Source organism: Sorex araneus, chromosome 3 (assembly GCF_027595985.1).
Source record: "Sorex araneus isolate mSorAra2 chromosome 3, mSorAra2.pri, whole genome shotgun sequence".
NCBI lineage: Eukaryota > Metazoa > Chordata > Mammalia > Eulipotyphla > Soricidae > Sorex > Sorex araneus.
In genome coordinates this window covers 128,806,555-128,834,532 of record NC_073304.1, presented here as the reverse complement: position 1 = coordinate 128,834,532, position 27,978 = coordinate 128,806,555, and the positions used below count along the sequence as shown (strand labels likewise).

The 27,978-nt window shown below is 39.6% G+C and overlaps 1 protein-coding gene across 3 annotated transcripts in view; it reads right to left on the bottom strand.

Moving 5' to 3' along the window:
* PLCB1 (phospholipase C beta 1) overlaps positions 1-27,978 on the bottom strand; it is a 797,636-nt gene that overhangs the window by 59,060 nt on the left and 710,598 nt on the right. Inside the window, exon 32 of one of the 3 annotated variants that reach the window (XM_055133538.1) lies at positions 25,296-25,412. The exons of the other annotated variants lie outside the window; for them this stretch is intronic. Within the exon in view, the coding sequence (XP_054989513.1) occupies positions 25,314-25,412 (99 nt within the window). The 3' untranslated portion in view covers positions 25,296-25,313. The remainder of the gene's footprint in view (positions 1-25,295; positions 25,413-27,978) is intronic. 3 annotated transcript variants of the gene reach the window in all.

The following is a 27,978-nucleotide window of genomic DNA, read 5'->3' as shown; positions in this document are numbered from 1 at the left end:
ATATTTCAAAGCTGGTCTCTAATATGTTAAATTCTACTATTACACTGATATAAAATGAGATAAAATATATCTTCATTGATAAAGAAGCTAATATAATGCTGTATTAGGCAATACCAGAGACACTTCCGCTCACCCCAGTTCACATCTTGATTTTATTGCAATGAATAAAAAGCAAATTAGCAAATATTGAGGTATTTTACAGTGGTATATCTGATGAGGTGCTAAAACCCCCCAAACAAAAAGAACTCATACATATATAGAGAAGCATTATTTCATTAGTCAGCCTTAAAATTCAAAAGAGTTTTATCATTTGGTGTTTTCAATACCATTTTTGAGGGAGCAATGGGGCCAATGTTTGAGAAACTGATTCTATGAATATTGTTTTACTGACTTTCAATTTGTTTTCTGGTGAGAATTCTGACATTAGCAAACAATTTACTTTGTAGCCTAGTACTCTTATCTCTGATAATCTTATCCTATAATCTCCATGTTGTCTTTTTTTTTTCTTTTTGGGTCATATCCAGCAATGCACAAGAGTTACTCCTGGCTCTGCACTCAGGAATTACTCCTGGCAGTGATCGGGGTCCCTGGGTCGACCGCGTGGAAGGCAAACGCCCTACCTGCTGTACCATGGCTCCAGCCCTCCATGTTGTGCCCGCTTCCCCCCAGGAAACAAATGCCAAAACCCCACTACTTGTCACTGTCACTGTCATCCTATTGCTCACTGATTTGCTTGAGCAGGCACCAGTAACGTCCCCATTGTGAGACTTGTTGTTACTGTTTTTGGTATATCGAATACGCCATGGGTAGCTTGGCTGGCTCTGCCGGGCGGGCTGGAAACTCTCGGTAGCTTGCCGGGCTCTCTGGGGCAATCTGAGAAGGATGGAGGAATCAAACCCGGGTCGGCCAAGTGCAAGGCAAACACCCTACCCACCATGCTAATTGCTCCAGTCCAATGGATATTTGGTTACCTTATTTATTTATATCCCAGAATCTAGCATAGAACCTGAAACACAGTAACTAATCAATAAATACTTGGATAAATAAGTGAAATGAATGTACCTTTAAAGATTTTTGTTTACTGAACCACAAATTGTGGGCAGGGAAATTGAATAATGCAATGATAGAGCATGTGCTTTGCAGGCAGGAAACCCTGGGTTTTACTTTAAGCACCACAAAATAGTAAATATATAGACATATGTGTGGATAGAGTAATATTTATATATTACCAAATACAAAAGTATATATATACTTACTATTGCCATATATTAGTAAGATATTAGTAATTTCACAATTTTTCATAAGCTATATGTCAAGTGCTTGGTAAATTTATAAAGGGATTTGGCTCCTGTGTGAAGCTGAGGAAAGCAATAAATAACTGCATGAGCAGAATATTCATGCATAAACAGAGAGAATCATACCACAAATCTACTTAATGTAGATTCTCTCTAGATAGGACATTAAGCCAAATATATGAGGAAAAAAATCTTAAAATAATAGTCGTGAAGCAGAAAAGCTAAGAAACAGAACTGTTTTTGGGGACGGAGGGAGTGGGGAGAGCTAGAAGTCTGCAGCAGCCTTCTACCTATTTCTATAGCAAGCTCAAGAAGTGAGACGGGCCATGTAGAAACCTGTGAGAGGGAAATATTTGCTCTCTACGTATTTCTTATACGCACACAGGGTTGTAGCAAGACAGTGGCTTGTTAGGAAAGAGTTTATTTTCCAAGTTCTATATAATTATAGTGAATCATTTTGATATGAAAAAACGCTCAAGATGCTGGTATAAGAAAATAGTCCATCTGTCAAAATTATACTTAGTACACCAATACATCATTACTTTTTTCTTTCCTTAACAAAACACACTGATTGTATGGAACCATAAAAAACTTCTGCACATCAACAAAATAAGGCAATTTTTGCTAATTACATATCTGATAAGGGGTTAATATACAAAATACATAAATTAGCAGATCAGATAAAAAACAAATACCACACAATCTTGATTGTATAGGGAACCTTAAAACACATAATGCCTAGATACCAAGAACAGATGTGTTACCGTCAGAACTAACAAATTGGTGTGTGTCTTTGTGGGTGGTAGGGTACAAACTCTCAGAAAATAAATGATATGGAGATCATGTACAGCAGGTTGACCACAATTGCTTAATACTCTATCATATCTGAAAGTTGTTAAAGAAGAAAATACTTAAAGGTCTCAAAAACGGGGCTGGCACACTGAGTAGGGCGTTTGCCTTGCACTCAGCCAACTCGGGTTCAATTCCCAGCATCCCATATGGTGCCCTGAGCACTGCCAGTGGTGGTTCCTGAGTTCAGAGCCAGGAGTAACCCCTGTGCATCACCGGGTGTGAATCAGAAAAGCAAAATAAATGAATAAATAAATAAATAAATAAAGGTCTCAAAAACAAATATTTTTAATAGGATCCATTGTTACTAGACACAGGGCAGTAATTTTGAAGTAAAACAAATAACAAATCATCACGTTTTATTTGTTTTTCATCAGAAATATTCAGATAATGTTGATTATAAGGCTGTATATATTTTAGAGGTAAAGAATATAAATTTATTTTCAAATATACCTTATATCTGATCAATTTTATCAATTATTCTTTGAACATAAATACTAATCTTAGAAGCACTTAAAATTGCTTCCCATAATTCCAAAAAAACTAAACTTAAAAATATTATTACTAGTATTATTATTTTATTTAATCAACGTAAAACTACAGTTATTCATGATTGGATTTCAGGCAGACAATGTTTCAACACCAAACCCTTCATCAGTGTCCACTTCCTTCTGCCAATCGCCCCCCACCCCCACACCCTGTGCTTCCTAACCTGCTTTTATGAGAGGCACTAAAAAGAAGTATTGCTGATAGGGTTTCATAAATAACACTTCACCACCTCACTTCCCTCACCATAGACGTTGTCCCCTCCCTCTTCTATGCCCCTGCCCCCTCAGGTAACATGTCTCCTACTAAATACAAATTGTCATATTCTTTTTTCCCTTGGCCTATGGGTATTTGTTATTTCCCTTATGTTTCTTTATTTCCTGCATATGAGAGGGATCATTCTCTCGGACTAACTTCACTCAGAATGATAATCGCCCAGTCCCTTCGTGTAACTGAATTTCATGACTCGATCTTTCCTTTTGGCTGAGTACAAAATATTAAATTTTAATAGTATAATTCTACAGTCTTACTTTCCACTGGTTTTTACTCAAAGGCATTTTTTATGTTCACTGTAATTGCTTTAAGGAGCTGAGTTTTTCCCTGTAATTTGATTACAGTAATATCTTATGATCTGGTTTGTTAATGGGCTCTTTGATATATAAACTGATATGTCATGTCAGGGGCCCAGAGGATTTCTAGGATGTGATATAAATCATGAGTTTTTCAGGTATGAACTCAGGTTTCATTGAGGGCTCTTTTATAATATTGAGTTCTCAGGGAGAATATTTTTAATCTCTTCTACTGAACATAAAGTTTTGTGACTGATTTCCTCAGAGTTACTGAGATGAGAATTTTATTTTTTAACTTTTTATTATTTTAAGAAATGCCAGATTTTTCTTTTTATTTTAAAACCACTTTTTAGTTTGATACTAGAATTTATATTATTATGCCTACCATTCATAGATACATCAGTCCAATACCATAATCCACCTTTTACCAGCACAAAGCATACTTTTTAAACCAATGTCCACCCTTTTAAGGGGGGGGGAGAGAAAGAGAGACAGAGACAGAGAGAGAGAGAGAGAGAGAGAGAGAGAGAGAGAGGTGCCTGACATAGAGGCATGAGTGGGGTGGGGTGGAGGTGGTGGGTGGGGAATTGGGGACACTGGGGGTGGGAAATGTCACTGGTGGAGGATGGGTATTGGAGCACTGTATGACTGAAACCTAATCTTGAACAGCTTTGTAAGGGTCTATCTCACAATGATTCAATTAAAATTTTTTTACAATATTATTGTCTCACAATGGAGACGTTACTGGTGGCCACTCGAGCAAATCGATGAACAACAGGACAACAGTGCTATAGTGCTACAATTATTAATAATGGTTTCTCATGAACATAGTCTACATAGCATATACATCCTCCATTCAACCTATTTCCCTCCCACAAGGATCCTACCCCCTCTTTTCTTTCAGACCCCCTCATTTAATTATGTGGATTAATTCTCCTGTTTAGCTGAAGCGATAGCACAGTGGGTAGGGCGTTTGCCTTGCACGCAGCCAACCAGGATTCAATTCCTCTGTCCCTCTTGGAGCTCCTGGCAAGCTACTGAGAGTATCCCGCCCGCACAGCAGAACCTGGCAAGCTACTCATGGCATATTCGATATGCCAAAAACAGTAACACCAAGTCTCACAATGGAGACCTTATTGGTGCCCGCTCAAGCAAATCAATGAACAACAGGAAAACAGTGCTGCAGTGCAATTCTCCTGTTACATTGCAACATCCAAAATGGCACTGCCACTGCCTGAACAGTTTGCGCTCTCCCAAACCAGGCTCACCATCTCGCCTTAGACAGTGCATGGCTCAACACGCCAGGCAGGGAACTCTGCATGTGACCCCTGCTGGACATTGCTGGCTGTTTCGTAAGATTCGGATGGAGTGGCATCAGCCGGGCAAGGAGGGACCACGGCCGGGCCGAGTGGCAGCACCTTTGGGCATGGAGTCACGGCTGGCAGTGTATGCAGTGGCTCATCCACTACAGAGTGCTGCCCGCAGGTTCCCGGGTGACCTGAGTTTCAGTGTGGGTGTTCAACCTGGCACAGACCCTCTGTGATGGGGTCCTTCTCAGCCAGCTGCTCAACAACCTCCGGGCACACTCCATCAACCTCAAGGAGATCAACCTGAGGCCGCAGATGTCCCAGGTGCTGCCCAGAAATGCAGGCAGTGCATGTTTGTCTGCGTGCGGATCATTGCAACATGCCAGGTGACCAAAAGCTTACATTTGGTAGACTGGGATCACCTGTAAGAACGATTAGAGGCTGCCCCAAAAGCCACTGTCCCTCTCAGAGAGCCTGCCAAGTTACCGAGGATATCGCACCTGCACAGCAGAGCCTGGCAAGCTACCTGTAACGTATCTGATATGACAAAAACAGTAACAGTAGCAACAATAACGTGCTCTTCATGTTCCTGGAGTGAGCAGACATCATTGGGCTGCACTAGCAAGCGACAGGGACGAATGAAGACATTACTGGTGCCTGCTTGAGCAATTAATGAACAACAGGATGACAGGGATAGTGATTACATTGCCATCAGTCCTTTGTTGCTATCTGTATATTTTTTAAGTCGCACATATGAGATCATTCTCTATCTAGCCCTTTACTTCTGACTTCACTCAGCATGATATCCTCTGGTTCTAGAAGTTTATTTTTAATTCATGCATTCTCAGAAGTTGTGTGGTTATTTGTGGTCTCAGCTTTCTGTATAGGTTCTCCAATATACAGATTTATTCCTCATCTTGGGTTTCCAAGTATTCTACCAATACACACCCATGATGAAAAATCTAAACTTAGGGCCACCTTGGCAGTTACTTTCTAGGTAAAAGGTATCCTTTCTGCTCTGACATCCGCTCTGGATACCTGATTTAACTCAGACATTGTCTTCTGAGCATTTCCTAGTTTTATTTCCATTCATCAATGTACTGAACCATATTTTCAGAGTTAACAATTTATAATTTGTATTTCTCAGAAACCCTCAGGTCTCATCAGATTTTATTCTTATGTTTCCATATTTTCAATTGTGCTAGGAACAGCCATAGGCTTTTGTGAGTCTGAGGGTAACAGGTGAATTAAAAACTACTTCAGAATTACTGTAATTCTAATAAAAACCAATCAGCTTTGAAGTTCTCATTAACAGAAGTGTGATATCAAAGAACGATTTTGGATACTTTTGCTAAAATTGGACTTAGAAAAGCTAGAACATGAGAAATGGTTGAAATAAGGGAAGCAGAGGAACAGTTAAGAGAGAAACTTAATTCTACTGGTCTTCTTCAAAGACCCATAAATAAATCTCAAAAGAGATCAAAAGCCACAGTTAATCTCAGACCCACGCAAGGCTGAACAGACCAGGGTAAACCAGAGCGGGGCCGGTCAGCCTGCCCTAGCAGAGTCCCCAGCAGCTGCTTGCTTCCACAATCCAATATTGCTGCCATGATCCTGGCCAGACTCCATTGTTTCCAGATAAACCTCACTGAGATATAATCTGCTGAAAATTTGGGTATGCCAGTTTTGTGACTGAAATCCTCAAGCTTTCTTGCATGGAGATGACCTACCTCCTTCCCACCTTCCTTATTTCCAGAATCCTTGGCAGTCACGTCCACACCCTACAGCTGCCGTCCAGTTAAAAAAGCTACTCCAGCCTTACCTGCCTGATAAAAATACTGAACACACTGGGCAAACATGATGAACTCTTGGTATCTGTATTGCAAACCATAATGCACAAAAGAAGAGAGAGAAAAAAGACAAGTGCCTGCATAGAGGCAGGCTGGGGGAGGAGGGGTGCTGGGGGATGGTGGGAGGGAAATGGGGGACATTGGTGGTGAAAGTGTACACTGGTGGAGGGATGGGTGTTGGATTTTTGTATGTCTGAAACCCAATAATGAACAGCTTTGTAATGATCTATCTCATGAATATTCAATAAAAAGTTTCAAACCATCTCTCATTTAAAGCTAAAGTTTAGCAACAAGAAAAACAATTACCTTAAAATTTACAACATTTTGGATTACCTGGATAATAGCACTGTAGCACTTTCGTCCTGTTGTTCATCGATTTGCTCGAGTGGGCCAGTAATGTCTCCATTGTGAGACTTGTTGTTACTGCTTTTGGCATATCGAATACGCCACAGGGAGCTTGCCAGGCTCTGCCGTGTGGGCGGGATACTCTCGGTAGCTTGTCGGGCTCTCCGAGAGGGGTGGAGGAATCGAACTCGGGTCGGGTTCGGCATGCAAGGCAAATGCCCTGTCCGCTGTGCTATCACTCCAATCTAAAATTATCTGCCTTTATTCTTTAATTTTTTTTTAATTTCCATTCTTCGCTCTTGCCTTCACTGAAGATACTGCTGTTTTTATGATTGTGTTTCACACACACACCTGGCTGTAATGCTCACACATTTTAGTTTTGGTGCTCACCAGTGTCCTCTTGACTGAGGCACAAACGTTATCATTGTGGTGCTTGCTGGATATCACTGTGGTGTTCACACAAGTGCTGGATAATACATAAGTATATTACCTTGAGAAACATATGCAAACACATAAAATAGATAGTTGTAAAGAAACTGACTGCTTTCCTAATCTCAACCCCTTTCCTCAAGTTCAACATAATTCAAATACCTGGTGTTCAAATGCCCAAATCTATTATTTATTCATTTTCATATCATATAAACAGATAGATTATTTAAGAAAAACAATTTAAAAAAATCAGTGATATTGTATTTCTACATGTCTTAATATATTGTTTTTGTTCTATTAACAAAGCTATTAACCAAAGCTATAGAAATTATCCATGAAATCCTTTCATAATTTTGGAGACTTTCTTTTATTTTCTTCAAACTTCCACGGTTTTTTTTTTTGTAGAGAAGCCTGCTTTTGTTCTGACTTTCAACTGACCTAAAATTTTCTTTGTGAAGGTATTTAGAAATTTTATTTGGTTTTGTTTTTCCAAAACTTCCAGCTTTGGTCCTTCCATAAATAAATATGTGTATACGTATATATATATATATATATATATATATATATATTTCCATTCTTATTGCAAGCCTTTAGTTGGACAATTAATATTCCCCAGTTACGAACACATTTCTCCTTGTATTTTTTGATACTTTACTTTCTCCATTTCCTCTTTCCTGTATCCTCTTAGCTGGGGTTCTATGCTCTAGGCATTAAAAGTTCTTCCTTTCCATTTGCCTTTGAGCTTCTAGTATTGATCTGTCAATTTTTTCTTTTTTTTCCCCATTCTTGTTGCTGAACACTTAGTTTGAGCCACTAGTCTGGTAATTAATATTCCACAGTTATGAACACATTTCTTTTTATATTTTATAATATTGGATTTTGTGTACTTCTATCCTTTTTTATCATTACTAAAATTTTATGAGAAAACATTTGTATATACTTCAGGAATCTGTCCCACAGAAAAAGACAACTACTTGAGAATATCTCTAAATAGGTTACACAAATGTTCCATGCTAATGGCTTGTTGCTCTTATTATACATAATTTTATATTTGTATGGATTGGCAGAAGTCATTACTGCTCTAGAGAAAACTTGTTGGACTTAAAAATGTAAATGACATCTAGAAGAAGCTAAGAAAATTCTTGCCCTGATGCAAATTTTCAATTGTCATATGATCTCCAGATAATTTTTCATATGTTAATATTTATAGGTCATTTCTTTTCTTATGTGGCATCATGCCTCACGAAGGTGGAATACGGTTGGGGGAAAAGAGGTTGAGGTGAGGTCAAGAGCACTAAGGAAATAAATAAAGAATATCTTTCTGATGGACTGGAGCAATAGCACAGCAATTAGGGTGTTTGCCTTGCATGCGGCTGACCCGGGTTCTAGTCCTCCATCCCTCTCGGAGAGCCCAGCAAGCTACCGAGAGTATCCCGCCTGCATGGCAGAGCCTGGCAAGCTTTCCATGGCGTATTTGATATGCCAAAAACAGTAACAAGTCTCACAATGGAGACGTTACTGGTGCCCGCTCGAGCAACAAGATGAACAACGAGGTGACAGTGCTACAGTGCAATATCTTACTGATATGGTTTTACCATCACTTTTATGCACTCTTTGGGTATCTTTACATATCAGTTAAGTAAGGGTGCCAGTCCAGCTTATTTTGAAACACTCTACATTTTTTATTGCTAATGTAACTTTCTTAAATTCTCTACTTTAGTTCCACCAGTATTTTAGTAGTCTTTTTATCCCACATTTGGGTGATTATAAATGTAATCTGCCCAGGGCCCATCCACACATTCTTTTTTTGTGTGCGAATAATGAAAACAGTAGAGCATGGCACCACAGTCTGAACACAAAATGCTGCCAGCAGTACAATGGAAAAATCCTCTGTTAAGCAAGGGAGTTTTAAAACCTATGGAAATGCCATTTCTGGACAATAGAGGAATAAAAACAAGACCCTCACATTTATATAGTGAATTTCCCAATATGCTTTCCTCCTCCTTTAATAATTTACAAATTAATAGCAATCAAAAATAAAAGCAAGAACACAAAGGACATAGAATAGAATAAACAATGGAATAAAGAAGAGATTACATTTACCTGACATCTGTACAACAGAGAAGGAAAGCATGTGATTCAAAATAAAAATGTGTTGGGATTTTGAAAAGAAGGAACATGGGTCAGATGGGTCAGACACACACACACACACAGTGTGTGTGTGGGGGGAGAGAGAGAGAGAAAGGGAGAGAGAGAGAGGGGTGTGCAGCAAGACACAGAAAGGTTTATTCACTTGAGAATCTGCAGGTGTCACCGTAAAAATATATGCATAATAATATTAACACTCTGGACAAAATAAATGTATTAAAATTTAAGAGATACTGCACATGGAGAAAAATTTTTAAAGAATAGGGAGCTATTCAAGGGGACTTGCTTTGCATTAAAATAGTTTTACCTATAATAGATTTTAAATACTAATACAGGTTTCTCTAGAGCTAATTGTTAAAACTATGAGGAACTTTCCTTTTTAGATATGTTTACAAGGCTGGAGAGACAAAGGTCCATATCTTGCTTGCACCAAGACCCAGTTTGATCCCTATACCACAGGACACACAGCAGTGCTGCATCTCTGGACCTTGTACTGAACACTAGCCTGGCAGGCCAAAAATTATTAGGATCGGCTCACAGGCCCACTGAGCTCCACTTGGAAAACTTGTTCCAAGATGCGCTTGCACATGTATAATTAAATGTATATGCAAGTATCTATTACAGTTGAGTGGGAGGATGGATGAAAGGAAAGTTGAGGTACCTCTACTCTTTCAAGAACAGATCTGAAAAGAAAAACCTACTTTGTGTTATACTCTTTCATTAAAATGAGTGCCATAATTCCAAGATTAGAAATGAAGGTGCAAAAATATTTGTTTCCCGGGTTTCCTAAATAAATTCTAACTAAAGTAGCTTTACTATTTGGAGAGAATATTACTAAAGGGTAGAATCTTGATTTAAGCAGTGATGCAATGGTGGCCACCTAATACCTCTATTGCAAACCACAGCACCCAAAAGGAGAGAGAAAGAGCAAAAGGGAATGCCCTGCCACAGAGGCGGGGTGGGATGGAGGGGATGGGGTGGGGGAGGGATGCTGGGACTATTAGTGGTGGAAAATGGACACTGGTGGAGGGATGGGTACTCGATCATTGTATGACTGAAACACAAGCACGAAAGTTTGTAAGTCTGTAACTGTACCTCATAGTGTCACTGTCACTGTCATCCCGTTGCTCATCGATTTGTTTGAGCGGGCACCAGTAACGTCTCTCATTCAGAGACATATTGTTACTGTGTTTGGCATATCCAATATGCACGGGTAGCTTGCCAGGCTCTGTCTCGTGAGCTCGATACTCTCGGTAGCTTGCCAGGCTCTCCGAGAGGGGTGGAGGAATCGAACTCGGGTTGGCTGTGTGAAAGGTAAACGCCCAACTGCTGTGCTATTGCACAGTGATTCACTAATAAAAAAAATTTAAAAAAAATAGTGATGCAAGTTGGGGTAGGAGAGACTGTAGGGACTGGCCTTGAACGTGGCCTACCTGGGTTCAATCCCCAGCATTCCATATGGTCCCTGAGTCACTACCAGAAGTAACTCCTGACCATGCCAGTGTGGTCCTAAAATAACAACTAAAAACCTCAGACAAACAAACAAAATACAGTGATGCAAGCAAGAGCAATGAAGCTGAAGTTGACCAGCACCATTGCAGTTTTTAATCTTCCTCTTGGACTCATAGAAATGTGCATAACAGGGACCAGAGCAATAGTATACTATTGCTCTGTGTATGGGGCACTTGCCTTGCACAAGGCTGACCTACCACAATGGATTCGATGCCCAGCACCCCATTTGCTCTCCCAACCCCTCCAGGAGTGATCCCTGAGAGCAGAGCCAGGAGTAAGCCCTGAGCACTGCTGGGTGTGGCCCCAAACAAACAAACAAACTTCCATAATAGCTTTGCTCATGTATTAGTTTGACAGTAGCACTTAAATACTAAGGAACTGTAGAAGTACAAACAATCACTGATAAAGGAATATTTTTATAGAAGAGAAAAAATTATTTCTACCTTCACCCACTAAATAGGGCACATATCCTGGTAGTCACATCGAAACTGAGAGATCTATGTGTCACCTGGAAATCTCCCCTGACATTGTCCTCATTGGGGCATTATTCAGTTATGAATAAATATGCAGAATATTCTACAATATTTTCTATGAATAAATATGCAGAATATTTCTACCATACCAGATATATCACCAGAAACGTGGCTGTAAGCACCAGCTGAGTCTATTAATAATATTTTATTTTAGAGCTGATCTTTTTAGAAAGATATTCTGAGTTCCTACCTGTGAAGCACATTAAAAACAAAACAAAACACATAACCATAAATTTCTTGCTATGGTTCAGCAGCATTAGCCTAATTTTCATCCACGAGCCAGCAAACATTTCTCCCTAAAATGTGAGCTAAAAGGCTTTCATGAAACATCTTGCCAAAGCTCTCAAAGCATTCAAATTTGGTAGAGAAAATGATAAGGGAAAACAGGAAAAAGCTGGTTCTACCTAGCCGGGCATGCTTTTGTTCCCATGTGAATCAACCATCAGGAAACTGTTTATTATTCACCTCATTACAAACATCTCTCTGTCACAGCAGGTGTTGGGCCAGGAGAGGACACGGTGTCCAGGAAACCTGCAATCAGGTTAGAAAACTCCCAGGCGATCCACTTCCCTTCATCCCCTGAGCAGCTGCCCATGAAATGACTGTAATTGAAGGCATAGAGGAAACTCTGCCCCCAACCCTCTCCCTGGAGATGGCGAGGCGGCTTTTGCAATGGCAGGCAGGAAAGCAATCTAGGCCTTTCTAACTATGAAAGGAAACAGATAATTTCCTTAGACTTGCTTCTGAACTCAAGGTCTGAGAGAATTTGTTATCTCAGGTGATTCAGTCTCTGGGTAAAGTTTGGTCTTTCAAGGTGACCTGCACAATTTCAGTTTCCCCTCGATGGGGTGAAGTCTCACTGTGAACTCAGCGTGACTTCAAAGTGAGGGGCTAGAAGGTGGGAGGCTGCAATCAATAAGGTCTCCTTGATAGCCTCATGATTCTTCGCCGTGAAGTGGTCGGTCTAGGTCATCCCACAGACTTACTGCTGCTCCTCTGAAGTGAGAAACTGGTGGTCTCTATTGCAGTCTATACTCTGGGACATGAGGAAGCAGGAGCCTTTACACCTTGTTCCTGGCCTCAATGCTATTCCATGCTGGAAGTTTCTTGTCATTTCCAAGAAACACGTAAGGGGAGTCGGTGCTTGGTTCAAAATCTCATAGATTTGGGCCCTGAGTAGACACCAGAGAGATGCAAACACATTCCATCTGCTCTCTTCTTCTTCTTTCCCTCTTCTTTCTATAATTTCCAGGGTTGGAAAGGATATCTTTTCTCTGTGTCTCTGTTCACATAATGAATTGTCATTGTTGGGTTTATAGAAGACTCTAGGTGCTTATGCAGGCCTGGATTCTGTGTTTCAAGATGCAAAATGAACTTGGAGAAATCCCTTCCTCTTGTGCAATGTGCAATGTTTGTTTTTTCAAGCTTTCTGCCTTGCTAATGAGGATCTTATCCCTCAGGGAGTTCCATCCTTTCCTTTCCTGGAGCCCTGACTCAGCCTTGGATTAGGGGAGGACAGAGGATGCTTTAGAAAAAATAAATCCGTCTATTATGGGCAAAATATTTTCCCTGCGACACAAGGCAGAGTGAAGTCTAAGTTCAGCGTGACAAATATGCAAGTCTTTTGATCTGCAGAGGCTTTGGGATAGGAGTCATTCAGCTTTGTGACATTCTAGACCAATTCTGAAGACAATGATCTAAGTTGCAATGCATGAGTGTTAATGTACTGCCCAAGACGAACCAATGGAAACCTTACTAGCGTCAAGGCAAACCTTGATTGTTCTTGATGGTTTTGGAAAAGGTTTATGCTGCATATGCCTTAAGATAGTCTTCCATTTAAGATTCAGACATTGGAGGAAAAGCCACCCTGCTAAATTGTTAAGTAGGCAAACTCCCTCAGTTGCATATACTTCTTTGGCCATCATTTTATTAGCAATCTCTTGAGGACTGTGCAGAACCACAAATGAGAAGTTCTTATTAAGCTCATGTGACTGCATTTTCCTCTTTCCCTCTTTCCATTTTCCTCTTCCATGACTATTTTAGACTCCTGCTTCCCTTCAAGTTTAAACTGCTCGAGGAATGTGAGACAAATGCTCTCCTATTTCTTGCTCTTGCCCATCCTCCTTTTAATCTGTCTCCAAATCCAATTTTTTCACAAGTTCACTAAACCACAGGCATTCAAGACCTCAGAGATACCGCAGACATGGCTCTTTGTCACTTTGTCAGTCAGTTACTTCATATACATGAATTATTCCCTCCAGAGGCCTTTTGTCCTTCTGGGTTTCTTTGACTTTCTTGGTTATTTCCTGCCCACCTCAGACTGTACCATCTCATCTTTAGGCATCTCATCCTCTACAACATCTCTAAAAATTTGAAAGTCTGGAACTATCTCTTCGTATCTTTTCTCTTTGGACTCTATATCAGTGGTTTTCAATCTCCTTAGGTCAGCTGGCTTACAGTGTAGAAAGACTAAAGATTATGGGTCTACCACAAGGTTATACTACTCAGCCCATAAAGTATAAGGCATGTGCTGGCCAGGAAAAACGACAGCTAGGAGGACTGGTCAATGGTTGGAACTAACAACAAGTATGTGGGAGGATGAAGGTAAGAAAGATAGAAAAGAGACCAGGATGACAGTAAGAGCTGGGAATGATCACTCTCGACAAGACCTGAGCATTAAAAGTAGGTAAAGGATATTCTTGATAACTTTTCCGTATCACCACAATGCCCAAAAGAAGAGAGAGAGACAAAGAGAGAGAAAGAGAGAATAGAAGAGAGAAAGAGGAGCATAGGGAGTGATGGAAGGGAACCTGGGAATACTGGTGACGGGAAATGTACACTGGTAGAGGGATGGGTGTTGGAATACTGTATGACTGAAATCTAATCATGAACAGCTTTGTAAGGGTTTAACTCACAGTGATTCAATAAAAAAGGTAATAAATAAACACATGTGCCAGTTCTTAAACATAAAATGGCTGAAGAACACTACTTTCTTTGGAACATATTTCATATATACTTTGTTTAAATTTAATCTAGAGTCATGACTCTCTATGTTTTGTGCATACGCCATCTTCCCCGTAGAGGAAAGGGCAAAGACTTCAGCTTCTTTTCTCTTTCCTGCTTTAATCATTCTATAACCACCCTCATAATAGCTGCATAAAATATGATGAGACTTGAAGACATCATAAGCGAACAAAATTTAATCAGAAAACATGATGGTGCAAATCTGTAGTGAAAGATCTGGGCAGGAAGTTAAGAGATGTCTCCCTATTCCTTATTTGTCATGTCAACGTGCCTTGAACTTCTTGGGCTTCAGTGTTTAAAGGACACCGGTGTGATCTGGCTGTAGTTTGAATTAAAAAATGGACTACAAGGCTGCCAAGCTGTATTTCATTTTAGAATCTCAGCAACTCTGGACTTGTTCAAAAAGAGTATAAAAGAGGTAACTTAGTAGAGAATAGCTTCCTGTGGAAGATAAAACTTAATCCCCAAGCTGTTGTTTACCCCGAGTACTATTCTATTTCATTTATTTTCCCTTAGAACTTTTTAAAGGGGGAAAACAGTGACCCTGTAAAACAAATGAGGCAAACGTTAGCTTAGTTTTACCAATGGGAGGGATATTATGTTACAGCTGAGATAACTCCCAGAGAGAAGTTATTGCTGAGTAGTTAGGGAAAAGGTTGTCAGTTTCAGGTTTATGCTTTAGAGGACCTTTATCTTGCCCTTTCACCCCCAATACATTATTGTTGCAGGGGACTTATATTAAGTCTAGAGTCTGACAGATCATAATTCAGCAAGGCAGGCAGCCCCCCTTTTATTTTAGTGAAGGAAACATAGAAAAGATTAATACTATATTGGCAGGAAATTCTGTTCAGTTCATTTTTAAAGCTGGGTGATCAAATTTTAAGTCTGAGGAGTGGCAATGGGAATTTTGCAAAATTCCTGGGGAAACTGTATGCTGTGGAATAGTGATATGGGTGTCAGTGTTTTGTCCTCCCACATTTTAATGGCTTTCCTGGGGAATTCTAAACACGAGATCCTGATGAGATTCAGGAAACTGTAGTGTCTGCTGAGCTTCATAATGTACAAATTGCTTCTGGTATCAATTTCAAGCAACCCAGAGTTACGATCTTGACTTGAAGAGAGATGGGAAGAAGTGCCTTGTAGCATCCTTCCCCTCTACTCCCCACTCCCCCCACCCGCAAAAGCCACCACACACATAGAACAGACACACATGGTCTCCAGAGGCCAGAGAATAGTGGGATGTTTCATATAATTACAGGAGGTGACTTTTGGATGTTACCTATGTTTTGTTTTGGCTTGGGGCAAGGAATATCCAAGGAAGGATTCACAATAATCTACAGCTTGGAGGCCATGCTCACTGGGGTCACACCTAAGGCCATAAGGCAGATGATATTCATCATTTGCGGTATATCACTGCTATGATTTGTTTTGTTGTGAGTTCATCTCATTTTCTTTTATTTTTCTTTATTTGGGGGAGCCATATGGCAATGCTCAGGGCTTAACCCTGTCTCTGTGCTCAGGGATCACTCCGGGTGCTTGTGTTGGTAGTGGAACCTGACTTGGTTGCATGTACCCAACCCTCTATACTATCACTCTAGCCCTTATTTGCTTTTACATAATAATGGGATATAGTAATTGGCCCATAACCGCCTTGAAAAATTTTGAAAATGAGAGCTTGAGGCTTGAGTATAGCCAGTTCTACCTCATCATTTGTTTGTCCTCAAATAATAAAGACTAGTTAATACTACTATTTGCTTAAAAACAATTAGGCAGAATTTATTTGATTTCTGTACCATTTAAGATACAGGTGCTTTCATCCAAAAGAACAAAAGCAACCGCTGTTGGAGAGGATGTGGGGAGAAAGGGACCCTTCTTCACTGCTGGTGGGAATGCCGGCTAGTTCAGCCCTTTTGGAAAACAGTATGGACGACTCTCAAAAAACTTGAGGTTGAGCTCCCATTTGACCCAGCAATACCACTGCTGGGAATATATCCCAGAAAAGCCAAAAAGTATAGTCGAAGTGACATATGCACTTATATGTTCACCGCAGCACTGTTTACAATAGCCAGAATCTGGAAAAAACCCGAGTGCCCTAGAACAGATGACTGGTTGAAGAAACTCTGGTACATATATACAATGGAATACTATGCAGCTGTTAGAAAAAATGAGGTCATGACGTTTGCATATAAGTGGATCTACATGGAAAGTATCATGCTAAGTGAAATGAGTCAGAAAGAGAGAGACAGACATAGAAAGATTGCACTCATCTGTGGAATATAGAATAATAGACTATAAGACGAACACCCAAGAATAGTAGAAATAAGTACCAGGAGGTTGTCACCATGGCTTGGAGGCTGTTCTCTCACTCTGGGCAACTCAGAGAAGGGAACAGCAAGTAAAATGTGGTTGTTGGTCATGTGGGGGAAAGATGATGCGGGCCAAATATAGACTAGAGACTGAACGCAATGGCCACTCAACACCTTTATTGCAAACCACAACACCTAACCAGAGAGAGAGAACAAAAGGGAATTCCCTGCCATAGTGGCAGGGTGGGGTGGGGGGAGACGGGACTGGGAAGGGGGGGTGGGATGTTGGGTTTACTGGTGGTGGAGAATGGGCACTGGTGAAGGGATGGGTTATCAAACTCTGTAAGGGAGAAACATGAGCACAAAAATGTATAAATCTGTAACTGTACCCTCACGTTGACTCACTAATTAAAAATAAACTATAAAAAAAAAAGATACAGGTGCTTTATATAGATGTTAGTTTTCTAGAATTGCTATCTATCAATGAATGAATAAAAAAATAAGGGTTGTAATCCCCAGATACTAAATTAACAGGTGACTTTTCTATTAATTATTGAATTGTGAGATATATAGTTCCTTCAGTTATCTGCTCATTGACTCACATGTGTTATGAGTTCAATTGCATCTCCATTCCCCTCAAATTCATAAGCTGAAGCCCTAGCCTCCTACAAATGTGATTATAGTTGGAGATAAAAACTTTCAGGGGCTGAAGCCATAGCACAGAGGGTAGGTCATTTGCATTGTGTGTGGCCGACTTGTTCGATTCCCAGCATCCCGTATGATCCCCTGAGCACTGCCAGAAGTAACTCCTGAGTGCAGAGACTCCTGAGCATCGCTGGTGTTACCCAAAAAGAAAAAAAAAACACCTTTCAGAAGGTCATCAAGTTAAATGAAGTCAAAGGACAATCCTACAGAATGAACCCTATAACTAGTCCTAGAGAAGCCCAATAGAAAGCAACGTCTTCCTCAAAGGAGGAGACACTAGAATTTTCTTTCACTCTTACCCTCTCCTCACCTGCCTCCGTTACCTCTGTACCTGCATAGATCAGATCAAAGGGCAGACCTCCCTGCTGGCAACCTGATCTTAGCCCTGTGGTTGTAGCACTGTGAAAATATACATTTCTGTGATTTAGACCACTATTCCATTTGGGATCCCTGTCACCTGAAAAAAAATCTTACATGATCTTGACATTGAGGTCATTTAAAACAGGTCTACTATACAAACAAAACCCTTATGGATAACAAATCATAAAACTGTTGTTTTATTTTTTATCATTTTTGCTTTTGTTTTGGGCCAAACCCAACCCCCTCAGGGGCTTACTCAAGAGCTTAGTCCAGAGATCACTCCTGGCTGCAGTCTGAGGACTACATGCAGTGCTGGGGATCGAACCCAGGTCGGTCCCCTGCAAGGCAAGCACCCTATCCAATGGGCTATTCTCTCACCTCTAAAACAACTGTTTTATAACAACTATTTAAGGTTTTCTCACAACCCCTACATTCAGTTATGCGGCTCCATGTATGGGCTAATTTAAGAGGCTAGAATTTAGGTCTTTCTTTCTCGGATATTGTACTAAGGTAGCATAGCTGACTGTGAGAACAGAAAAATGATGAAATTACTTACATGTTATCAATACATTAGATTTGTTAAAATTTTGTGGGGATTTTTTTCTATTTGTATTCCTGCTTTATCATTCTACTTCATCTTGCACGTCAGAAGTTCTCATCTCTGGGAAGCATCCTTGATGTCCAGCCATCCTCCCTGGAAACACTCCTATCCTACTGAGGATGACAGTGCTTTGTCCCAACACAATTACTTTGTAAATGAGTTAGATTATACATTAGAAATTAAGATCTGGCATGCTATCTCTCTTGCTATTTCCAAGTTAGTACTAGCTTCATATGGATGTTTATATTTTAATTTAAACGATAACTTAGAAAATTGAGGCTTGAGTTATATTAACCAATTAATAATCACCTATAGCCTGTGGTTATGGACAGAGATGGAACATTTCTATCACTGCAGGAAGATCTACTTGGAAGAGCAATGTTAGCACTTTTAAATGGGGTGCAAGGTTGTATCTTTTGGCATGGTTTTCCTAGCATCTAGACTAACAATAGTTTCTACAAGGGGTATTGATAAAAACAAGCTGAGTTAATAAAACAAAAAAAAAGGGGAGGAGAAAAAGTACAGAGGTAGGGCCTTGCACTTGACAGTTCAATCCCCAGCATCCCATATGGTCTCCCATGCACTGCAGGAGTAATTACTGAATGCAGGTCCAGGATTAGTGCCCAAGCACTGCCAGATGCAGCCCAATGGAGCTTTCCTTCAGGAAATAAACACCAAAACCCTGCTACTTGTCACTGTCACTGTCATTCCATTGCTCATCAATTTGCTCAAGCGAGCATCAGTAACATCTCCATTGTGAGACTTGTTATTATTGTTTCTGGCATATTGAATACACCATGGGTAGCTTGCCAGGCTCTGCTGTGTGGTCGAGATGCACTCAGTAGCTTGCCGGGCTCTCTGAAAGGGGTGAAGAAATTGAACCCGGGTCTTCTGCGTGCAAGGCAAACACCCTACCTGCTGTGCTATCACTCCAGCCTGATACATGTAGCTGTTTAAAAATATTCACTGAGGGGGCTGGATATAGTGGGTAGGGTATTTGCCTTGCATTCGGCTGATCCGGGTTTGATCCCCTGAATCCCATATGGTCCCCTGAACACCACCAGAAGTAATTCCTGAGTGCAGAGCCAGAATAACCCTTGAGCATCACCAGGTGAGACCCAAAAGCCAAAAAAAAAATTGTTTCTAGAGATCACATATATGTGTGAATGTATATATATATATTTTTTTTTTTCCTACTGAAGAGTAAAAAAAATTAAAAATAAAGTATTTTTTCTTGTCCCTGGGATGAGAAAAAGCACATATATAATTAAGATATAATTATAGATTTAATTTCTCAGGTATTAATATAGCAATCTATAGCTGTTAATTCAGAAGCATGATATCGATTCTAATTTATTTTTTCTAGGTCATCTCTGTTCCATTGTTCTTTAAGTGACCCGATGGACTCATTAAATCTTTTAGCACGATATTTATGCGACACTGTTTAATGAGTCCTCCAACACCCTGAATTCTCTGGATCTCATACCTATTACTTCAGTGGCGAACTTCTGACTTTCACTAATCGTATTCTTCATGGACTCAAAGGAGATTGTGCAAAGGTCACACAGCTGTTCACAACCCTCTTTGCACACAGCTTCCTTGTCACCAGTGTTTAAAGATCTTCAAAGAGACACACAGTAAGTGCCAGGAATCTGTTTTGGTATTTATAAGCTCTTTCTCTCAGACTTTTGTACCTTGATGAAATCTTTTTATCCATTAGCCCCAAGCAGTTCCCTTGCCTCTTATCTAGAGCACAAGGAAAACAAGGTCAATTGTCATAAGCCCCAGAGAAGCCCTCTTCTGTGCTATGAGTAAGATGTAAATGTAATCTAAAAGGAGATGTTTCTCTTCTGATGTTCCTTTAGAGTTCTTGTCATTCTTGAAATCCTTGAGGGTAAACACCAGGGCCAAATAAATATTATTTGAATAAGTAAATAAACCCCATAAAAAATTGACCTATAAAATTAGGATGCAAGGACCAGTATGTGCGTTTCCTAACTTTTCCTCATAGAAATCTGCGCATAACTTGGGTTGAGCTAATACAGTGGGGAAGTCATTTGCTTTGCCCATGGTGGACCCTGGCTTAATTCCTGGCACCACAAGCTTCCCCAAGCATGGCCTGAGCACAGAGACAAGAATAAGTCGGAGCACCACAGGGTGTGCCGCCCCACCAGAAATTAAAGAAATCAGTGCATAACTTTGAAAGTGGGAGGATAAGGCATTCGGGTTTTTTTTGTTTGGTTTTTTTTTTTTGCTTTTTGGGTCACACCCAGCGATGCTCAGGGGTTACTCCTGGCTTTGCACTCAGGAATTACTCCTGGCAGTGCCTGGGGGACCATATGGGATGCCGGGGATCGAACCCGGGTTGGCCGCGTGCAAGGCAAACGCCCTACCCGCTGTGCTATCGCTCCAGCCCCTAAGGCATTCGTTTAACAAGAATGGTCTAGAGTTAAAAGAAGAGCAAGAAATGAGAGAAGAGTGTGGAGTGGATATAGCAAGGGGAGCTCACCTGTGGAGTTTCTGATTCTAACGCAGCCTCAGCAAGTCATGAGCAAGCTGACTCGCAGGTGAGTAGAAAGAAGAGGGGGAAGAGGGAAGTCAGGGTGAAGGACAAGAGGCGGGCAGGCCTCTGCTGAAGAGAGGAGCTGAGAATCTGCAGCCACAAGGGACAAAGCACTCTGACTTGAATCTTGCAGGACACCCGTGTCACAGAATCTCCGTGATGCTCTGCCCGGCTGTGCTTCCTTTGTTGGACGTGATGAGCATGAAGAAGCGGATGCCTGCCTGCCTGTCTAAGGGGAGCAGCTACTGGCCAGTGGTGGCCTCCTGGATGTGAGTTCTCTCTCGGGTCACAGGACTTCGAGTTTTCTATTGTCTAGTTCTGGGTAATGTTATCCATGTATTAAAACACAGACATTTTTGAGACACCGGAATGTCTTATCTCTGCTGTGCAATGCTTTTTTGCTATTGCTAGCTGCCTGAGGTAGAATCCCTGGCAAGGTGTTAGTTGTGATCTTGGAAAAGCTGTCACCCCTCAAACAGCTTTTGGTAGACATCCTTGTGATGAGATAATTCTGCTCCCTTCTCTAGAGAGGCTAAAGAGTTCTCCACCGAGCAGATGAATATACTGAGGCTCAGATGGAACGTGCCTTTATTGTCCATACATGTTTGAAATGTGAGGAAGAGATGTGACACCCCTGACATTTAAGGATATCACAGCTTCAGATAATTACCAAGAAGGCCAATGAGAGTTCGGAGTGATAGCACAGAGGTAGAGTGTTTGCCTTGCATGTGGCCAACCAGGTTCAATTCCCCTCATTTCATATGATTCCCCCGCACTGCCAGGAGTAATTCCTGAGTGCAGAGCCAGGAGTAACCCCTGAGCATCTCCAGGTGTGATCCAAAAAGCCAAAAAGAAAAAAGAAAAGGAAAGAAAAGGAAAGAAAGAAAGCTGAAAGACATATTGCACAAAAGATGGAGTTTCCAAGACCTAGCATTCCTTCTATGATGTTTTAACATTCGTTAACCTCAACTGTACAATACTGAGAATAAGATAACAAATGTCATGTTCTAAAAGTGTTTCACATCGTGTAAGTATAAGCACTTATACCAGCTAGTTATGGCCTTTGTTATTAATCAAGTATTAAAGAAAAAAATTAATGTCCTTCTGTGTCCATGGAATGCTCATTTTTATGCACAATAATACTGTGTAGATTCTTTTGGAGTTTTTTGTTTTGTTTTTTGGTTTTGTGGTGGGGGGTAGCAAGGAGGAAGTCTCTCCTCTGAAATAGACATTTCCTAGAATAAATCAAGCACATACATACTAGCATAAATGTGCATTTTTTTCATGCTATATCACTATTTTTATCTTAGAAACTGATAATGCTATAACTCTTTACATAAAAATACATGCATATATATGTACAAAAAGAGCAAACTTCATTTCAATCTTGTGCTATGTTGAATTGCAACTATTTTAAAATAAAAATTCTTTGAGGTTAAAAGTAAGACTAACATGTTTCTCTTCACTATTCTTTAGCTGACAAGAAGGCATATACTTTTCATTCATTTATGTTCACAAATTCTAAGCAGTGAAATTTCAAGTACTATAGTATTTAAATGATGAGCATATTTGAGATCAATTTTATATTCTCTTTTTTTTAATGGGGGAGAGCCTGGCAAGCTTCCTGTGGCATATTCATATGCCAAATACAATAACAATGAGGGTCTCATTCCCCTGACCCTGAAGAACCTCTAATGCGGCACCATTGGGAAGGGTAAGTAAAGAGAGACTGCTAAAATCTCAGGGCTAGGATGAATGGAGAGGTTACGGGACTGTTAGAACAAATTGATAATCAATAGGATGACAGTGATAGAGTGATATAGTGATTTTATTTTAACTAATTATCTCCTGAAAAAATCTGTGATGTCTCCAAATACCATGACTTTTTATTCACTATTCAGTCTTCCCCTGTTATCTATAAGCTGAAATGTTTAAGGCAAGAAAAAGCAAGCAAGAAATATTTGAGAAAATATTGAACTTGGTACAAAAATATATTTTCCATTTACTGCTATAAAAAAGTATTCATTTCTTTCTAAATATAAAATCATATAGTTTTTTTTGTCTTACCAATGAGACATTATTTCTACAGAAAGTGTGAAAATGGTTTAGTTTTATGTCACCTTTTATATGTTGAAAGCTAAAGGTACTAAAGAACTCTGTGACTTAAGATTTTTTTTAATGCCTAGGTATTATGAGAATATCTATCTCTTTTGAAACTAAATATTTGTGTTAAGCAGGAAAGTCAGCTGGCATTCTGAAAGGAATAGATGTTGTGAACCGAATATCACAAGAAGTCAGTTATGCCTGTTACAGCCCAGTTACAAAAATGTAACATTTATAATTCTATTGCACTAATTTTGAAAAAGAATATTCAACTCATATATCCTGAGCTCCACCCCATAAGATAATTCCCTGATCTACATGTGGTATCAAATGTTTCGATCATTCTTAAAAATACCAAGACAGTAATGAGTACAACAATAAAAATCCAGATGCTGTAGAGAGAGTATAGGAGGTAAAACACTTGCATGAATATGGTTGGCCTCAGTGAAATTTTCCAGCATCACATAAGGTTCCCAGAGTATTACTAGGCATGATCCCTAAGTGCAGAGCCAGAAGTAAACCCTGATCACTGCAGGATGTGGCCCCACCAATCCCATTCTCAGCAACATCAATAAGAATCCAACAACGTTTATAACTGATGGTTTAGACACAACAAACATATACATAGCCAAATGAGAAGACGTTTTCCAAGGTGGCTAATGCTTTCCTGAAGAAACTGCTGTTCCTCACCCTTCCCCTACTCAATCTTCCTATATCAGTTTTGCCTCACTCAAGGGAACCATGGGAATAAGGTTACTACCATCAAGAGAACATGGACAGAATTTTTAGTCAGACAGTGTCTTCGCTCTGAAATGGTGTTCTCTACCTTGTGCAATGATAACAAAGAGCCAGACAAGTGAAAAAGCAAAAACAAAACAAAACAACTTAAGCCAAGAAGTCAGAACATATTTGATCCCCACTACTGAAATGTGGCCCATGGAAATGTGATAGCTCAGGCAGCCCCTAGGAAGTAGTTAGCATGCTGCTTCCAAAGCTCTTCCTGACCTCCAGAATCAGAATCTATATTTTTATCAGGTCACCAGGTAATTCACAAATTCATTAATGTCTAAAAAGCACTGAGCAAGATCATGATTGCATGTGAAAACTGAAATATAGGAAGAGAACATAAATTCTTGAAAAGTTGTGGCTTTCAGTACTTCTTGGGTTTATTGCTAAACCGCTAATACTTCATAGGTGAACAGATACTTAAAGACAAAAACATAAACTCCCGTGAGGAACTCTGTTTTCAATACATCAGAACAGATGTTACTTTTTTTACAGTGAAAAGAATGCTTCTGTTCTCCCTGATATGCATCCTCATTGCATATGGATGTCTTCTCTAAATTTCAAGATTCAGTTTCTTGCAAACACAGCCCCTGGTCAAACCGTTCCTATCTGTGAGAAATGTTCTAGTGCTCTTCATTCTTGAGGATTGGGGATCCCTGGGCTATATAAAACGCCATGTGATTGAAAGTTCTGTAGCTATATCTCACGGTGATTCATTAAAAAATATTTAAAAAGTAAAAATAAAAGCAACTTTGTAAATACCAAAAATAAATAGATAAATAATTTTGCTCAAAAAATAAAAAAACAAAAACAAAAACAAAACCTCAATTATCACAAAATAAAGTACCATGTGAAATTACAGTGAATTTTAGTAAGTATATTTTGGTTTTAAGTGAGGGTATAATAAACTAAGTGGTGTTTAAAATTCCCTGAGACTTAATTTAATCTGTGTATGTGTGCATGTATGTGCGCATACACCAGGGATCAAACTCAGTGTCTCATATATTCGGGGCAAGTGCTCTACCACTGAGTTACATCCTTGGCCCTCAATTCCAATGATTTTTTTTAAATGAGAATAATATAGCAGGCAGCCAGTCTAGTAAAAAATAGGGACTTCAATATATGTTTCTAAAGTGAAATACCAGTGTGCATGTAAGAAAAACCCTACTCTTAAGGAAAAACAACTTTATAAGTAGAAAAACAAAAGGAATAAAGAGGAAGGCGACAATATGGAAGATAGGAATTGATGTCAGATAGAAAACAATCATGATAAAACAAATACCAGAGAAAATCAGGAAAAGAGGAGGAATGATATGCAACCTGAATGAGAATTCTAGGGGGAAAAAAGATGAGAATGTAGAGAAAAAGTTGGTGTAGCAGAAAAGAGCAATTCCATGGTGCCTGCCATCCAGATGGCTACATGCCACCCCTCTCTCTAAATCGACCCCTCCCATCCAGTCCTACCTGGCCAGAAGGATGGTGTCACCACTTGAGAGCTTGAGGGTTGGGGGGTGTAATGTTGGGGGGAACAGAGGGATCCTCATGGCAAGTTTCCGACAAGAATGAGGAGGAACCTTCCCCCTGTGTGGAAAGAAAGGGAGGGTGTCATTTTTTTGGTGGCACTGAAATTGATTTTTACGTCACTTGCTGGATGTGTCAAGTTTGGGGGGAGTTTTCTTGAAAGAGTGCCTTTTACAAGGACAATTTGAAACCTTCAACTATCTTCCCCAACACTTCTACTGTGGTGTCACCTGCCAAGGGAAAATGCAAATAAACTGGTAACTGCATCTTCCCAAATTCTTCCCTACCTTCTGCAGGGATTAAATTTAAAAAAAAAAAGTGATCGCCACCATCACTTTTGAAAAGTTCTCCACAAATTCTCACTGTCATCAAGAAACTTGAGAAAGGATGGTGTGGAATGACTGAGAGCAAATTGTTCTGTTTGACAATTCAGCCCCCCAAATCTGGGCTTGATGGTTAGAATTTTCCTTCTCTAAAATAGAAAGGGCTTTTTAAAAATGAATAGATAAAGTTAATCTTGTTAGTCCTACTTGTAAGTTCAAAACAATGCACCAAGCATCAACTGTTTGCTGGATCCTGTTGAGGGTGTATCAAATTCAAGAGCAACAGTCAACGAAACCACCTAAGCCCCTAACTCAGTAGAACTTACATTTTAATGGTGATGGAACAACAGTGAGCACCATACTAAGGAAAGAAGTCAATGACTCAAAAAGAGAAGGGTCATAAATGCCATGAAAAACAGAAAATAGAGTAGACTAAATTAGACCAGTAATAGAGAGTGATGGAAGGGCTTGAAAATCTGAATGCAGTGGTCTCTGATCAAGACAGGAGGGTGTTGCTGAAGCTGACACTTAGGATAAGTGCATTCTGGGCAGAGGAAACTGTCTATGTACCAATCCAATGGCATTGCTGGTCTTGTTGGAGTCCAGCAAGGAGCCAGGTCTTCCTGGATACAGAGTAAGTCTATGAGAAAATAGATAGGGGGTGAGCACAGTGGAGCCAGATTTTGTTAGGCCTAGTTCTCACAGAGGTATGAAGTCAATGAACTGTCCTGAAAAGTGGAATGACCTAATTTCATGCATGTTAAATAGGACTTTTCAACTATGAGTGCTGCAGTGAAAATATATTGTATTCAGGCAGATGTGAACATGGGCAACCAGTGTGAAGGTTATCGAGAATCCGAATCGGGAATGGGAGTGGCTCTGTCTTGGATGGTTGCACTAAAGATGACTTAACAATTATAATTAATCAAAACTAATTTACTGGTTTTGGGGGCAAGTCCTAGAATTTTTAGTCTGTCTAAACTAGAGATCCTCAAAAGAAATTTATGAATTGTTGCAGCTCATTATATATTTATTCAAACCTAAAAAAAGCATTTTTGAAAAATTAATATTCAAAGAAAATGAAAGATTTGAGGAAAAAGGAACGACAGAAACAAAACAAAACATAAGGACACTGAATTTCCTATTTTAGGTTTTTTGAGTACCTAAGACATCCGTGCTGCTTTCTACTTTTTTAGAAATGTATCTGTATTCTAATATGAGTTAGGGTAAAATCCAGTTTAGTACCAATGTGGTTCAATGTACTAAGCCTCTGCTATCTATACAAATTTATTAGGGCAGGTGTGTGTGTGTGTGTGTGTGTGTGTGTGTGTGTGTGAGCGGGTGTGTGCGGGCGTGCGCGCATGCACATCATAGTTACAGAAGTCATCCACTGGAGAACCCACCCAAACTCCTTAACTATTAAAAATATCATGAACTTCTTGTCATTCTCTCACAATTCACTCAGTAAAAGTTAAAAACCACTTCTTTTGATAGGAGTCTTTGACGAATGAAAATAAATTTGAACTTCAGTTTCAGTTATACAGTCAAAAACTTCTCTGCTAAACTCAAATATTATCCTTACCAAATAATTACAATAAATGCAAAATATTCATCTCCATTGATTTTTATTGATGAAAATTGTGTAAGCCTGACTCCAAGTGAAGATCTGTTACAATACTTTGGCCTAACTAGTGGAAAATAGAGACTGACTCCTGCTCTTAGTTTTCTTATTTTGAATAACTTATTTGAGAATTTTTTAATTGTGCATTCTAAATTTGCCCCTTTGCTTTTTATTTAGTCTCCACATACTGCTTCATCAATTCTTTCAAAGTACCTAATGGATTTAATCTTTGAGATTTTAGAGGTAAATATCATTTTAGCTTGAGCTTGGCAATCCTACCCCTAAAATATTAAAGGCCATAGTCAAATTATATAATGGCTTCCTGAGATTAATTAAATTTTTACATTTTTTGCTTTAAAGAGTGTTAAGGGTATGTGTGTATATTTTTATTATTCTCATTGCACCAAAGCAGGACTTTAAAAACAAACTAGAGATGGACTGGGAATCAAATATCAAATTAGTTCTGAAAAAATACATAAATATTTTGCATAACAACATGCAGAATGACAAGAAGAAGCAATCCAAAAAGGTTTCATGCCCCGTCTATGGTTTTGGGGGTCGCACTGAGTGCGCATGTGTGCAAGACGATGGGATAAGTCCATCTTACTCTATTCCTGAAATTGCAATTGTGTTTGCTGCAAAGACTCTTAAACCCAGCACTCAAACACAAACACACTCTCTT